The sequence below is a fragment of the Ptychodera flava genome, chromosome 3 (genome assembly GCF_041260155.1).
Source record: "Ptychodera flava strain L36383 chromosome 3, AS_Pfla_20210202, whole genome shotgun sequence".
Classification (NCBI taxonomy): domain Eukaryota; kingdom Metazoa; phylum Hemichordata; class Enteropneusta; family Ptychoderidae; genus Ptychodera; species Ptychodera flava.
In genome coordinates, this window is record NC_091930.1 from 48,042,169 (window position 1) to 48,057,440 (window position 15,272).

The following is a 15,272-nucleotide window of genomic DNA, read 5'->3' on the forward strand; positions in this document are numbered from 1 at the left end:
AGCATAGAAATATTGTGCGATAGGGGGCGCAGCCCGGGATGGACTGAGTTAATATCAAGACCGTTGTGGAGGACCGTGAGCCGGTGAACGAAAGTGACGCCTTGTTTAAGATTGAGTATTGTATTGACAGTTACGTAATGTATTAAGTAAAAGAGTTATGAGATTGCTTGCAGACCAGACTCTGACGCCAGACACGTGAGAATTTAGGACGTATGTACTTCGCTTAGTCTCCGCCGTTGGTCGTTCGCTGAACGACTGGCGTAGGACCAGTAATCACTTGAAAATCACTTCGATGGGCAGTCATCGAGGAATTAGTAGAGTTTGTGGCGCAACTATAATATTACTTTGCGTTATAAGCATAATATTGTCACACTAGCGCGCAACGGAATACAATAGTTGCAAACCGATCGTTATGACTGTGTCAGAAATTGTCGTGTTGTTAGTCGTCTTCAGCTACGTTGTCGCTGACAACCCAACAGTCAATGTAAGTAGCGGAACTCTTGTCGGCAGGTCGGTAGAATTCTCACACAAAGACGTCGATATCACCAGGACACTCAACGTTTTCAAGGGAATACCGTACGCCGCGCCGCCTGTCGGAGACCTGAGATTTCGACCCCCACAGCCAGTAGCCCCCTGGGGAGGCGTGTATAACGCTACAGAAGTCGGGTTCGCTTGTGTTCAGTCCACTGCACCGTACTACTCGTTTTGGGAGCGAGTGAACGAAGATTGCTTGTATTTGAATGTGTTTGCACCGGTGACAAATGTAAGTTGTTCAACGTGTTTAATTTGTCTTGCTCTTCAAGATGCATGAAAAGGGTTGTTGAAATATAGACATTTGGTTCTTACTTTTTCACGTCACAGACTTGAATCCATTCCTTTTCACTGTAAGTGCCTGCTAGCACGTCGGCTTTCACTTCCCATGGTTTTGTTCCCCGTCACGTTGGCGCTCACTACTTTTTCCAAACATAACAATCTTAAATCCCAGTCCAGCAATTTACCGGTGATGGTGTGGATCCATGGCGGTGCTTTGATCCTTGGTTCCGGGACGAACGGTGGTCTGTACGACGGTACGGTGTTGGCAGCGATCGGAGAGGTCATCGTCGTGTCTTTCAACTATCGTCTCGGTGTTTTCGGATTCTTCGCTACAGGTTGGTCAATCAGAGATACATTCATTCCTTGTTAGCTCTTATGTTCATACAAGTAAGCTAAAGTTGCAGCAATGTCGGTCTGTCTATCTGCTTGTCTGTCTGCTTGTCTGTCTGTCTGTCTGTCTGTCTGTCTGTCTGCCTGCCTGCCTGTTGGCGTGATATGTCAAGAACGGCTTATTGAATACACATACATATACACACACACACATACATACATACTACATGCATGCACGCACACATACATACGTACGTACGTACACGTACGTACGTACGTACGTACGTACATACATACATACATACATACATACATACATACATACATACATACATACATACATACATACATACATACATACATACATACATACATACATACATACATACATACATACATACATACATAATGAATGAACAACAACAGCAACAATGGTTCTTGTTTGTTAACGTCGTTAAGATCATCATTATTCGAGATTGCCCTCGAAACTGGAACCTTAAAATTACTGAACAATACATATATACTCATTTGAAGCGTATTTACGTATCACCTCTCCAAAGTTTTAACTGATCTGCCCAAACAGGTGATAAACACGCCCCCGGAAACTACGGCCTGTTGGATCAGATCGCTGCCTTGAAGTGGGTGAAGGAAAACATTGCAGGTAATGAAAATAGTCTTCTATACTCAAACTCATAAACACATCTATTGTTTCCTGTCTATATATGCTCCGATCAATAAATTACGTTGAACCATAATTGTCCCTTCGTTTGTTTGGACAGCATTCGGAGGAGATGCCAATAAAGTGACTATATTTGGTGAGAGTGCAGGGTCTACAAGCGTTGAACATATGCTGTTGTCTCCAATGAGTGAAGGACTTTTCCACCGAGCTATTATGCAGGTAAGGCGTAACATGACTTCCTAGAGGAATCCCTTCGACTGCCTGCAGATGGCATTAGGAACCGTGACACAATAGTACAGTGTTGAGAGTATTTGTATCTGCCCTTACACGGATTAAGTTGTGTGTATGTCTGTTCTTTCGAGACCAACAAAAAAAATCGGCAAGTTCGCCAAATTGTCAGTTTTGCACAGTAAGAAATAGACAGACATAGGTGTAGAATTTGAATAAACCACAAGGACACCAACAGACCAAACACACACACACACACACACACTCTCCTCCTCCCTCCTTCTCTCCCTCCCCTCACTCATATCATTGAAACATCTTACGTAAATATGAGCAACATGATGTAAAATGGAGATTAACATAAAATAATTCCATTACACAAGTCAAGTAATCATATTTTGTAACTTAAGCTTCATTACTTGTGTAGCATCTTTGAAGGTTAGGCCTCTATGTGATTTGTACATTGTCATTATTCATGGTACAATTCACCCCGGGGAAGATATTCGAACTCTCAAATTTTTACAATTCTTTACTGACCTACCACTTGTTGGGATTCATTTTGAAGCTCTTGGTACAAGAAAAAAAAATCAACGTCTTACTAGTCTTTTAAGAATCGAAAATTTTGATTTTCACCATAGAGTTAACACAGGAATGGCAGTCACCCTCAATTTCAAATATCGGTAAATCTTAGGTGATTTGGGTTTGTTTGGTATCAAAATTTGCATGGTAACCCCCGTATTTTATTCTTGAATTTGGAAGAGAATTGCTGAAAGATTCCTTGATGAGGAAAGTTTGAGCAAAAGTTTAAGTCTTTCATTTTCAAGGCGCATGCTACCTTAAAGAGATATAGTCGTCGGAACTGAGCTTAAAGGTCGTATGGGACCCATACGACCAATGCAAACACTGTATCCAAGGTGCAATGGTTATTGATGAAACTTAAAACATGTCTTTCATAATCTTCATCGTGTAATTTAAATGTTGCAGCTATGCTGATGAGGTGCATCTAGATATCGTGCACGAAATACATTGTTTGTAAACAAGAAACTCGCGCAGGCGCATTTCCGACGACTGTTTCCCTTTAAGTTAACTGAGGGAGCCTGAAAAGGGGTTATTAAGCTGCTGATTGGCTGTTTCGAAATAATTCACTGAAACAGAGAATTTTAGCAAGCCAATTTGCGTAAAGCTTCCAAGACGCCGCTCTTTATTTATTTGATATTCGAATGGAGGTTACGGTTTGTTAAATTTTGACCATTTGAAGACAGTGAATTTTTTTTTTACTTTTCGCTTCGTTGCATTTAGAGTGGAACGTCATCTATGTTCGGTGGCCCACATGTCGATGCAGAAGGTCAAGCAACTCTAGCATACGGTATAGGTAACATGTTTGGATGCCAGCAAGACAACACTGAGGACTTGGTCCGATGTCTCCGTACAGTGCCGGCTAAAGAGTTCACACCAATACTCAATCCTGAAGAGGTAATGATAAAGTAATTCATGAGACAATTATGAGATCATTGGCAGATTAAGAAAAGAATTTAATGAAAAATCATATTCATGAATGGTTTCGTGCCGAACCAGCCAACTTCTGTTTTCTTTATACCAGCTGACGGGAAAAGTTTTGTTATTAGCGAGGAAATCGGAGAGATCGTACTCATTAACCGCTTTCCTAGTTGAATTCACTTATTTTCAAAATGTCCGAAAACAAAGGAGCCTATTTCTGCATGTACAAAAACATCTCTAATGAACGTTTGTCGAAATTGTCTTGTTGACCTTCCCCGAAGCAAGTATAGTTAATTTAGCCGCTGTTTGCTATAGTGCACCTACTGTGAAATGTGAAACTTGAGGTATGGTCATCATTATTGAAAACGTTGATTATTTATTTTTATTCCAAAATGAATTTCTCATTTGCTAAGATGGCGTCGAACTCTTTTTACAAGCACATATGTGTGTTTTACATGCACAGACACATACAGTCATAATAGACACATAAACATGGATACGTATGCAAATAGACAGATACATACACTGTGCGTGTATACACAGATACACATGGTTTATCTACTTATGTACAGACGCATATACACATAAAACATATACGCTACGTTTGCCATAGTGCGTATACGCACTACATACAAGAATACACACACATACTCACACTAAAACGTTTAATTGTGGCATGTCATCGGTAACTCGTGTATTTTCATAATGGTGGTCACCTTTACCCGTATTTTGCTGAAAGGCAATAAGTTTTGTCAAAACAAATTTTACTGGTACACAGACTTACTAAAACTGTACAACTTATTCAGAATAGGTAAACTCAGCGTCCCTGGGCGTTATTGTTTCAATACTGTATACTTCAAGTCTTTATCAATTTTTCAGGGTGTGCTTGCGACCATCCCCGGAATTGACCCAGACATTGCCGCAAACCCCTACGCACCGTACTTTGATGGTCAGTTAATCACTGTTTTACCCAGCGATCTTCGGAACCCAGGAACTATAAAAAAGACAGGTATTGACATTCTGATCGGAGCTAACGCTGACGAAGGCACGCTATTCTTGGCCTATCTTGTTCCCAAGCAAATAAAGTCGTCGGAAGTCACTCTTAGCAGAGCTGTATACGAGCAATATTTCAGTGCCTTTTTGTTCGGCTCGTTCAAGTCCAACCCCACCATTCTAGACGCCATTAAATTAACCTACGTTCCGTGGGAAGACGCCGATTCAGACGATGCCAATTATGCAGGAGCCTACAGTCAAATGCAAGGTGACCACACATTCGTCTGCCCTTCCGATCTGTCTGCCCGTGCGTACGCGCAGTCCGGCGCCAACGTGTACGTGTATCACATGACGCACGTACCCGCTACCTTGATGACTGGGATCCCGTGGATGAGGGCCGGCCACGGAGAAGACATCCCCTTTGTATTCGGATTGCACTTCAGCCCAGTGCGGAATTGGACAATGCCTGCAGATGAGGTAGCCATGTCGCGCAACATCATACGGTATTGGACAAACTTTGCCAAGACAGGGTAAGGTTTTACATCAGAATATGACTTACTGCATTAAGAAACAACCCGGACCAACATCTCAATAGCTGTCTATCTATGCTCGCAATCGCGGTCTTCCTATGTTTCTATACACTGCGTGTATTGGCGGGCGGGTAAACCTGGTTGGACATTTTTACAATTTTGAAGAAGTGCGCATTGTTTGTTCGCAAACTCCATCAACAAATGAGATAAAAAAATTGCGGCATTTTTAATAGATCTTGTTAGTGTTTGGAAAGGGCAGCAGAGGGCCAGTGAAAGTTTCCCTTGTGGGATTGTAAAATATGGAAGTTGTTGTGAGGAGAGCGGGTGCAATAGCGAGCAGATTTTACCCAATGCCTCCAAACAAGTTTTATTAAGTTGCAGGTTATCTGAGAATACAATAATGAAAGAGTGTCTTAATATGATAACTGAATTATTCTGTATGTTGGTTAAGCGTGTTGCACATACATTTTGAGTAAAATTCAAACTCGAAGGCATTACATTACCAATAATGATTTGTGGAACCTGTCTGTGAATGGCTTTAGCATTAACAAGAACATTCTTATTTCTTCTCAATGCACGTTCTTTGTATCTTACAGCAATCCAAATTTACCTGAAAGCGAGGCGAACTCATCCTTGGCTGATTGGCCACGGTTCGAAGTACCCGGATTAGAGTACAAAGAACTGTCGCTGACGATGGAAAACAAACGAGCGTTGAAGGCGAGGGAGTGTGCTTTATGGAATGACTTCATACCAAAGGTTGAAAATCGCGCAGGTTTGTCAGGAACAAAATGCAATGTGAATTGCAGTATGTATTTTTAAAAATATCATTGGACGCCTTGTCCATAGGCATTATGACTTCCTCGATTGTCACGCCATTTTATATAATATTTTGCTTCGAACAGAAACATTACTAATTGGGCAACTTGAAAGTAAATGAAACCAAAATAAAGCAATGAAAATCATCGCAATTTTTTCAACAAATATTCTGGTAAGATATTCGGACAATCGATGAAGAAAATATCATCATCTATAAAAAACAATTTCCTGCACACCCATAATCAATTCGCTTTGCCCGATGTTCAACTTTGTTGCGCAACCCTTTTTTGTGAATGATGTCCAATGATATTGTTGAGAAGTTGTCAAATTTGGATTAGAATTCATATCGAGTACAGTACAAGACTTGGAAGAACACTTATATTTCAACATGTTTATCGAGAAGGGTGTGTGAAGTAAGACTTAGTGTGATTTCTCTGTTTGTGTAACTATAAGACGAAATCATACATGAATCTAACCCATTCCAAAACATTATCAGGAAAGCAATCGTATGTTTCAGTGCATAATACCTAGTTATAGTCTGCACCAATAACAAATAACCGTTGGAGTTGTCGTTATTTTCAGTTTTTTCATCATTTTCTCCAACAGAAGAAGAGACGCCAAATGAAGAAGACAACGTGCAAACATCAGAATGCACTGACGGCGCTGTTCACACGGTCAAGGTCACAGTCTATGGCATTTGTGCATTATTACTGTTACCCAGTCTCCTCGTGATGCCTGTTTCTCCGGAATATATCATCTGAACACATCTGTCATTCAATCTGAAGTTCAAATTCATTAAGACGTAATTTCTTGGACTTCTTCGACTCATGTTCACGGAGCGTGTGCAATAGGGAATGTTAATTAATATTTAAAAAAAATTGAAGCCGTATGAAATTGAAATGAAAAATGGAAGCCCTGTGAAAACGGAAATTTTGTCTCAACAGTGTACCATAATGGTACGGTGCTGTCAGGACAGATATGCAGACTGTAAAATTTTTACTTTACTTTTCTGGGCTTGTTAGGGTCCATTGTGAAGCTCTTTGAGTAAGAAAAGTTTCAAATGTTTTAGTTTTGTGAAAAATCGAATTTATTTTCTCAGGGATGACGGGCAATATTTATTTACAATATCGGTAAATGTTTGGTAATTTGTTTCTCTAGTACCAACATTTGCATGGTAGCCCCTTGATTTTTATTATTGATTTGGTAAGAGTATGGGCGGCTGAAACTGTCCTTGATCAAGTTGGAGAACAATTTTAAAGTGTTTCAGTTTCGACGCGATACTACCTTAGTATTCAATCAGCTGTATCGATTGTTTGGTGTTTATCACTTCAGTACAACACGGTGCCACTCGCAACAGTGGTTCCATGCGTCATTATGTCCCTTGACTCTTTCATCCATCAATGATCAAAATTTCATTCAGATCTTTTATCAGTTTACTACCCAATAAAACTATCGATTACTCATCTTTCAGATATAGAGTTACGACTTACATCGATGTCGTAAATCTGTTTCTTTATTCAGCCTGATACTGCAAAAGCAATTGATTATATCACTTTATAACTACAGTCAGCTCAAAGGCACGAAGCCTATAAACACTCATTTTAGCTAACATAATTTTATTCGTCTCATAGGTGACCCCCTATTGTAGCTATTTGAATTCATCGTTTCTTTATCAAACAGAGGAGTACGATGATCCCGATGAAAATGGCAAAATCGCTACACCGTTTTACTGTGGTGGCGCTGTCACGATTGATGTAATTAGATCATCACAATAATCAAGGGTGTACCGGTCATGACGTCATCTATACGACCCTACTGTGGCGTGTATTATAATCAAGGTCAAAATCCGAACTCCCATTTTGGACTTGTAGTAGTAGCATTTTCAACTTTCGAACTCCCATTTTTGACTAACCCTAATTTTGGAGTAATTCCCGTTTTGGACTACTCATTTAGGTCCCCCCATAACACCAGCCAGCGAACACACGCCAGAAATAAGCTTAACGTTTGGCAAATGCTATTTACCAAAATGATATAATACAAGAAGCTACTTATCACTTTGTTAGGGAGTCCCAACACATGGTTTTGGAAATTTATTTTGAACATGGACGACATCGAGTTAGTTCGTGTCCACGTTAGTGGTAGTTTGTCCAGTCTGCTGAAATGGGAGTTAGTCCAAACTTTGAAATGGAAATTAGTCCAAAATATGAGTTGGTCAAAAAATTAGAGTTCGGAATTTGAAGCGACTAAGATGCCAAAATGGGAGTTCGGATTTTGGCCTTGATTACGCGCCGTTGATCCACACTCATGTCCAAAAAATCTTCAAATAAAAGATTGACAATGTTCCCGTTGAATTTGATTGAATTTGATTCCACTGCTCATGCGCAAGAATGTTGCCAGACATGTTGTTGACTGAATGACGAACAGAGTGGTATTACAATTCCCTTTTGGCTCGCTGTCTCTTTCTACACATAGGTAGATACATACATACACTACATGCATATATACACACATACATACATACATACATACATACATACATACATACATACATACATACATACATACATACATACATACATACATACATACATACATACATACATACATACATACATTCATACCTACCTACCTACCTACCTGCCTGCCTGCCTGCCTGCCTGCCTACCTACCTACCTACATTCAGCAACACAAGTAACAGATGACGTCATACACTGGAGATGTATACCTTGGGACTTCATAATGGCGATCCACACATATTTTTCTCGAATCATTAATAGTTACCAATGGAGGATTATTTCGAATTTTTGCCATGGCGGCAGAAGAACCAGAAGACTTGTGGCTGTATCACCGCTGATAGCTAGAGACTCACCGTCCCTGTACTGGTGCCAGTACTTCAATATATGTGGGGGTGTATTTGGATTACGAATGCCAAGTTTCACCGTTAGGGACTGGTCAGTTTCTTCGGCCTGGGGGGGGGGCGGTGGATTCATGGGGTGGGTCACCATGTTGTGACTTTGGTGATAGGGAGGGGGTCACCATGTTTTTGAAATGCCCAATAGCGGGGTCATTGTGTTTTTGAATTTTGACACAGGCTCATCATTGCCTAAAATGCATCGTGTAAGCCACAAATTTCATCATTCAGTTGCATTTTTCGGCGCGCCCTTCGGGCGCATAAGTTTAATAATCACACATATTTTTCAGCACACCCGACATTAACATATCAGGCATACATATATCAGAGATATCTGTATGTTTAATATTTTTAAGAGTGCCCTTTGAGCACATTACTTTAATATATCAGACATTTTTCAGCACGCCCTTCTGGTGCATGACTTTAATATACAAGACATGTATATCAGAGATATCAGGATGTGTCATATTTTTCGGCGCGCCCTTCGGGCGGCATACTTTAATAAATCAGAGATATATGTCAGAGATATCTTGATGTTAGCTAAGTGAAAGTGTACCATTATGAAATCTGCAGTTCATATGAAAATGATGACAAATTCTTGATACTTTTCTGTTTTCTCTGTGAAAATGCAGTATGAGAAAGCAACATGCACAAATATTTCACAATTGATACTGTGACTTATTTTAGAGATAGAAAAATGACAAGATATCTTCCGTTCTCATTGATGCAATTATTTTCCTTTGTGTCTCAGTTTTTTCTGTAGAAAGATGCTATTTTATGACTAAAATAACAGTAAAAAAAGGCAGTTTTCTCATTATTAGCTGTGCTTTTATAGTTTCAATGTTATAAGAAAAGGTCATCTCAGACTCTGCACACATGAGATTTGGCTAAAATACCTCTCTAAGGCTCCTCAGGAGATTTAATTGGATGGCTGGCAAGTATTAACACCCATCAAAGTTTTTGATTTACTGCTTTTTCCTCTTTGATATTAATGATTGACATCCATTTCTGTACAACAGTTCAGGACATCTTGTTAAGCATAGAAAGTGTGAAACACATTCACAGCTCATTCAAAATGTACTGTATTAAAACTTTAAGATTGACACTTTGAAATTCCTATCTCACAACTGACATGTCAACAATTTCATTAAAACACAGAATGATATATATATATATATATATATATATATATATATATATATATATATATATATATATATATATATATATATATATATTCCTATCTCACAACTGACATGTCAACAATTTCATTAAAACACAGAATGATATATATATATATATATATATATATATATATATATATATATATATATATATAATTTATGTACACCTTTTTTTTACCATTGTCGCGCGGGGGGGGGGTCACCCTGTTTTCAAAATTTGGAATTGGGGGGTCACCCTGTTTTCAAAATTTGGAGCAGGGGGGTCAGCCACTTTTTGACGTCGGCAAAAAATAATCCACCCCCCCGGCCGAAGAAACTGACCAGTCCCTTAGCGCGTCCGTGTCCAGATGCCAAGCGCAGAAAGTATGTTTCAAGGCGATAGGGGCGCTTGATAGTTTTGTATAGAGCACGGCCGCTGTATGTGATAGATGGACCATGGATAAAGCATAGACAGTAGAATAGAGAACGTTTATAACGTCATTATTGTTGTGGAGGACCGTTATCTTGTGAACGAAAGTGACGCCTTGTTTAAGATTAGGTATTGTATTGTCAGTTACGTAATATATTATATAAACGTGTCAGGGCATTGTTTGTTTATCATAAGAAACGATCTTGATTTGCAGCCGGTATTTAGCTCTATGCTCTTTCTAAGGGAGGTTTTCTTGTTCGGGCATGCAGAAAATTCTCAGGAAATTAAAACTGACACCGACATAACACTCATACTACACGATGTAATGATGAGTAGTCCATGACCGAGCCTCAATGTTCCGAGCATACATGGTATTCAGTCCCACTCAATCAAGTTGATACCTGATTTGGAGTGCAATGAGTCCCAAAGTTGCCGTGTTGAATATCCTTGGGATAAAACTTTCGTAATCAGTGTAATAGAGAATAACTGCACGCCGTGATAAAAAGTCTGCCTACCTTGTCATGAATATTTATAACCTGACGTCACTATGAATTATTTATAGCAACCCAAAACCTTGCAAGGTCTTTGGGCCATCACTTTCACCCCAAGAACTACGAGACTGTCTGCCTTACTTACTATATAGCTTAAATTTATTGTTTTGATATTTATTGTAAGTGGCCCAACTATTACTAGTCCATGGCCCGACCAGATCTATCGTTTCAAAATGGAACTAAATCGAATTTGGAGGTTATAAACGATTGAAATGACAAATACTTGCCCAAAAGATATAGAAAACAAATTTTTCAACCTCCTTTGCCTGAGTGGGGCGTAGAATTAAACCAAAAAGTCCCATAAAACGAAGTAGATGCAAATAGGGGTAAAAGGTCATTAGTTTGTTTGTCGGGAGCAACAAACGTTTTCATTGGTGGCTGCGATGACATTTCAATCGCGTGATCCAATCAAACAATGCGTTATATAGACGTACAAGATGGCCGCCCTTGCCAATATGCAGTGTGTATGCCACGTCGCGAAGACGAAAAGAAATGAGCCTGTTTATTCCTTCACGGATAAATCATGGGCTAAATTACTTCAATGTACTGAAGTATGGAAGGATTCTGATGGTTTGGAGCAGGAAATAGCACTGCAGGTAAGCGCTGAATGCCGAGATCGGGCGGGCTTCCATCGTGTATGCTATCAGCGTTTTACAGATAAACACCGGCTTACTCAGGCACAGAAACGCAAAGAGAAAGGTACTGTGCGGAAAACGCTGTTAACAAGCAAATCAAATGAGCCGACGGAAGTTGATAATGACGGTCAATACCAAGTTTCTCCTAAAAGCGACACCTGCGGTCCAATCCTACTTCCACTGCCATTTCAGCAGCAAAACGCCGAAGTATACACGTATTACCACCGATATGCATCTTGTGCAGACGTCGGAAACAAAGACGGGACCCGATAACAAAAAAGAGGTCAAATGAAAGACTTACTTCCTGTGAAACTGATGGGCATACATTGATTAAAGCTGCGGAAATTAGGAAAGACGAGAAACTGTTGATTCAACTGCGAGGTCAAGACTTAGTCAGTATAGAAGTTAAGTATCACCAATCATGTTACCAAGTTACACAAGATGTGTAACTTACACATATCAGAAAAAAGCAGAGGAAGACAGCGGTATCATGTATGCCCCATCCTTTAAGAAATTTTGTGATGAAGTTGTACAGAAGAGAATCATTGAAGGCAGAGAGTGCATCGCAATGGATGTGATGAGAAATATCTTTATTAAAATGATCAATGACGAAGAAGACATAGATGCATCTACATACAAAAACTCGTCACTAAAAAAAGACTGCAAACAAGGTTTGGTGACAAACTAGTGTTTATTCGACCTAAGTATCGCCAATGCGAAGTACTGATGGCTAACCGAGGAGATTCTGCTGCAGATTATCATATCTTGAATATAACCAATACAGATTCTGAAAGTGAAGAGAGTGGAAATGAAATGGAATCACAGTCGATGACAACAAGCTATGATAACAGCCAAGATGAAAGGCTTGAGATGATTCACACTGCAATGAATATTCACAGTATTCTTGAAGAAACTGAAGGCGTTAATAACTGGCCTCCAAGGGCAGAAGACCTGTCAATTCAACAAAGTAGAAGTATTGTGCCAACAAAGCTGTTCAATTCCTAGCTTGGTGTACTGGCACATCACAGGACTTTCTTACAAGTGAACGCGTGGATGTCCCGTCAGCTGTAGAAAACAGATTGTTATCAGTCTGCCAGGACTTAATCTTCTTGTCATCTCGAGGACGGAAAGTCACCCCAAAACACTTGTCTCTCGGTATGGCAGTGCGTCATTTGACAGGGTCTTCATCTTTGATAGGATTGCTGAATGGTTTGGGCCATTGTGTTTCACATTCATCGGTTTTAGAGCATGACACAGCACTAGCTCAACAACAACTTCACAGTGATGGTTTGCCACCAGGATTTTGTCAAGAAGTGTTTACCACCTTAGTTTGGAACAATAATGATTTTTGTGAAGAAACTCTAAGTGGTAAGTAGACTCAGATACACATACTGTGATTAGCTTTCCATGTTACAGCTTATGATTTACACCAAGACGCCATGAAAACTTAATTTTTTAAAGCCTTTGTGTTAAACATTTTGCTGTGATTTTACTTTTTGCAGTTTTAATACAAGGAGGTAATTTCACATTTTAACTTTTATTTTCTTACGAGGTTTATTTCAATTATGATAATATTGTAGGAAAAGGTACAACTCACAACACCAATGGAATCATAATTCAAAGGAACACAGGAGATGAAGCTAGTACTGCTGACAACCTTTCAACTGCAGTTGCCATTACAAAGTCAAAGCAAAGGACACTTACTGCTCCACCAAGCAACATTATTGAGTACCATGGTCGACCTCGCCATGGCCCTGCACCGTCAGGTTGTACATTGTGAAATACAATAATCATCACAGTCACCACGTATCATGATGTCATGGTCTCATATTACGGTTGTAAGTATTGTAAGCGCACACTCATGAAATGTCGCCATATTATCGCACCATTTGCACAAAGCCTTACTTGCCCTTCCCCTTCATCCTAAATTTCAATCATTGTTGCATTTTCTCAGTTTAAACAATATGTAAACAATCAAACCAATTACTGTTCATACATAGTCTTGTTAACCCCAATATAACGGTGTCCCTTTAACTATTTCCTTGTTGGTTAATGTTTTAATTACATTTTATGAAAGTTGTTGTATTGCTAATTTAATCAACATTTTCTTATTGTACTATTACCATGAAATACTGTTGTTGTTATTATTATTATTATTATTGTTATTATTGGAATATCAAGTTCAATACAATAACTTATTTTTTCATGTTACCTATAGGTTCAGATGCTGATTGCATGTTTCCAAACCAGGATAGAGTGATTGATGTACCACTTACTAAAGACTTGGCATTTTGGATGTGCAAAACTGTGCAGGTACCGTATGTATTGACATATCATCAATTACTTAATGTCGCATGATTTTTATTTTTATTTATATATTTTCTTTCTTCTTTTAACATTTGCACTTTGATTTTTTCATGTTTGCATCATTAGGTCGAGGAAGGAAATGTGACTTTGCCGGCATGGACTGGATTCAATCAGCAACTCTCAGGCAATATCATACAGCCTGTCAGCAAAATTGGCTACCTACCAGTGATAGATGCCAGTCCAACAGAGAAGTCCACAATAAACACAGTACTGAGTACAAGTGTTGACATCGCTAATAAACTCCGTCTGCAAAGTGTGGTACTTAATATGGATCTGGCAATTTATTCAAAGGCACAGGAAATCCGATGGCAGAATGAAGAGTACACAAAACGCCTAATACTGCGTCTTGGAGAATTTCACACGGCGATGTCATTTCTATCCGCAATAGGAAAGCGCTTCAGAGATGCTGGCTTGGAGGATATCATGATAGAGTCTGGTATTTTAGCCCAGGTTCAGTCAATGGTGTAATGAGCGGACATCATTACAACCGAAGTGTTCGCTGCCATAAACTGGTTGCAGAGGCCATGCACCGTCTCCGCTTTAATGAGTTCCTTGACAGCTTGACTGAAGAGGAACATTTACCAGTCATCGCCAGCCTTCTTGATCTTCGTGACAGCTATCCCCATTCGTTCATTGATGCAGTGAATCAGAAGAAATGAAGCAGTTACAACAGAAATACACAGACCATATAGAGAGGTGCTGTGAAAGCAACGTCAATTATGCTTTCTGGAGTTCGTATTTGAACATGGTACAGCTACTACTCCTATTCATCAGAGGTACACGTGAGGGGGACTGGCATTTACATCTAGCTGCTATACGACAGATGTTACCATGGTACTTTGCCTATGGGAAAGTCAATTATTCACGTTATCTTCCAGTCTATCTGCAGGAAATGTTAGCTCTGCCACAAGCACATCCTGATGTATATGAGAAATTTTGTGAAGGTGAATTTGCTGTACAGCGATCATGTGATCATCCATTTTCAATGACAGCATGTGATCAAGTCATCGAACAGACTTTCAATCGTGAATCCAAGACAAAAGGTGGCCTGGTTGGTTTCACACGAAACAAGGGTGCACTCAACCGATGGATTCTCAGTCATCCAGCACGTTCAGCTATTGCAACAGGTTGCTTCACCCAAGCTGGTAAGACAGACAAGCAGTCAGAAAATAAAGACCTGACACAAGCCAGGATGAAGAGAGATGAATCCGATGTGCAAGAAGTAATGTCAACCTTGCTGTCAGTTGGGTCACCGTTCACCAGTGATAAAGATAGTCAACTAGTTCATCTTACAGCTGGTGCCCTAGCTAGTGAAGAGATCATGTCAGATCT

General features: G+C 39.6%; 2 protein-coding genes across 2 annotated transcripts; both read left to right on the forward strand.

Moving 5' to 3' along the window:
• The first annotated feature begins 204 nt into the window (after nucleotides 1–204).
• LOC139126970 (acetylcholinesterase-like) lies at nucleotides 205–7,697 on the forward strand. Its single transcript, XM_070692891.1, has 8 exons — nucleotides 205–763; nucleotides 986–1,148; nucleotides 1,727–1,804; nucleotides 1,923–2,041; nucleotides 3,347–3,520; nucleotides 4,424–5,067; nucleotides 5,664–5,839; nucleotides 6,490–7,697. The coding sequence occupies exons 1-8, from the start codon at nucleotides 413–415 to the stop codon at nucleotides 6,642–6,644; spliced, it is 1,860 nt and encodes a 619-aa protein (XP_070548992.1). The 5' UTR covers nucleotides 205–412; the 3' UTR covers nucleotides 6,645–7,697.
• A 4,865-nt stretch (nucleotides 7,698–12,562) lies between these two features.
• Nucleotides 12,563–14,408, forward strand: LOC139129348 (uncharacterized). The gene is made up of 3 exons (XM_070694982.1): nucleotides 12,563–13,411; nucleotides 13,792–13,886; nucleotides 14,007–14,408. The coding sequence occupies exons 1-3, from the start codon at nucleotides 13,393–13,395 to the stop codon at nucleotides 14,406–14,408; spliced, it is 516 nt and encodes a 171-aa protein (XP_070551083.1). The 5' UTR covers nucleotides 12,563–13,392.
• Nucleotides 14,409–15,272: the final 864 nt, after the last annotated feature.

What these genes read in the sequence shown, in the direction of transcription:
- LOC139126970 (XM_070692891.1), top strand. Translation starts at nt 413, where the DNA reads ATGACTGTGTCAGAAATTGTCGTGTTGTTAGTCGTCTTCAGCTACGTT. An exon ending in TGTTTGCACCGGTGACAAAT is followed by an intron (nt 764 to 985) that starts GTAAGTTGTTCA and finishes CTTAAATCCCAG; the next exon opens with TCCAGCAATTTACCGGTGAT. An exon ending in TTTCGGATTCTTCGCTACAG is followed by an intron (nt 1,149 to 1,726) that starts GTTGGTCAATCA and finishes CTGCCCAAACAG; the next exon opens with GTGATAAACACGCCCCCGGA.
- LOC139129348 (XM_070694982.1), top strand. An exon ending in GGATGTGCAAAACTGTGCAG is followed by an intron (nt 13,887 to 14,006) that starts GTACCGTATGTA and finishes TTGCATCATTAG; the next exon opens with GTCGAGGAAGGAAATGTGAC.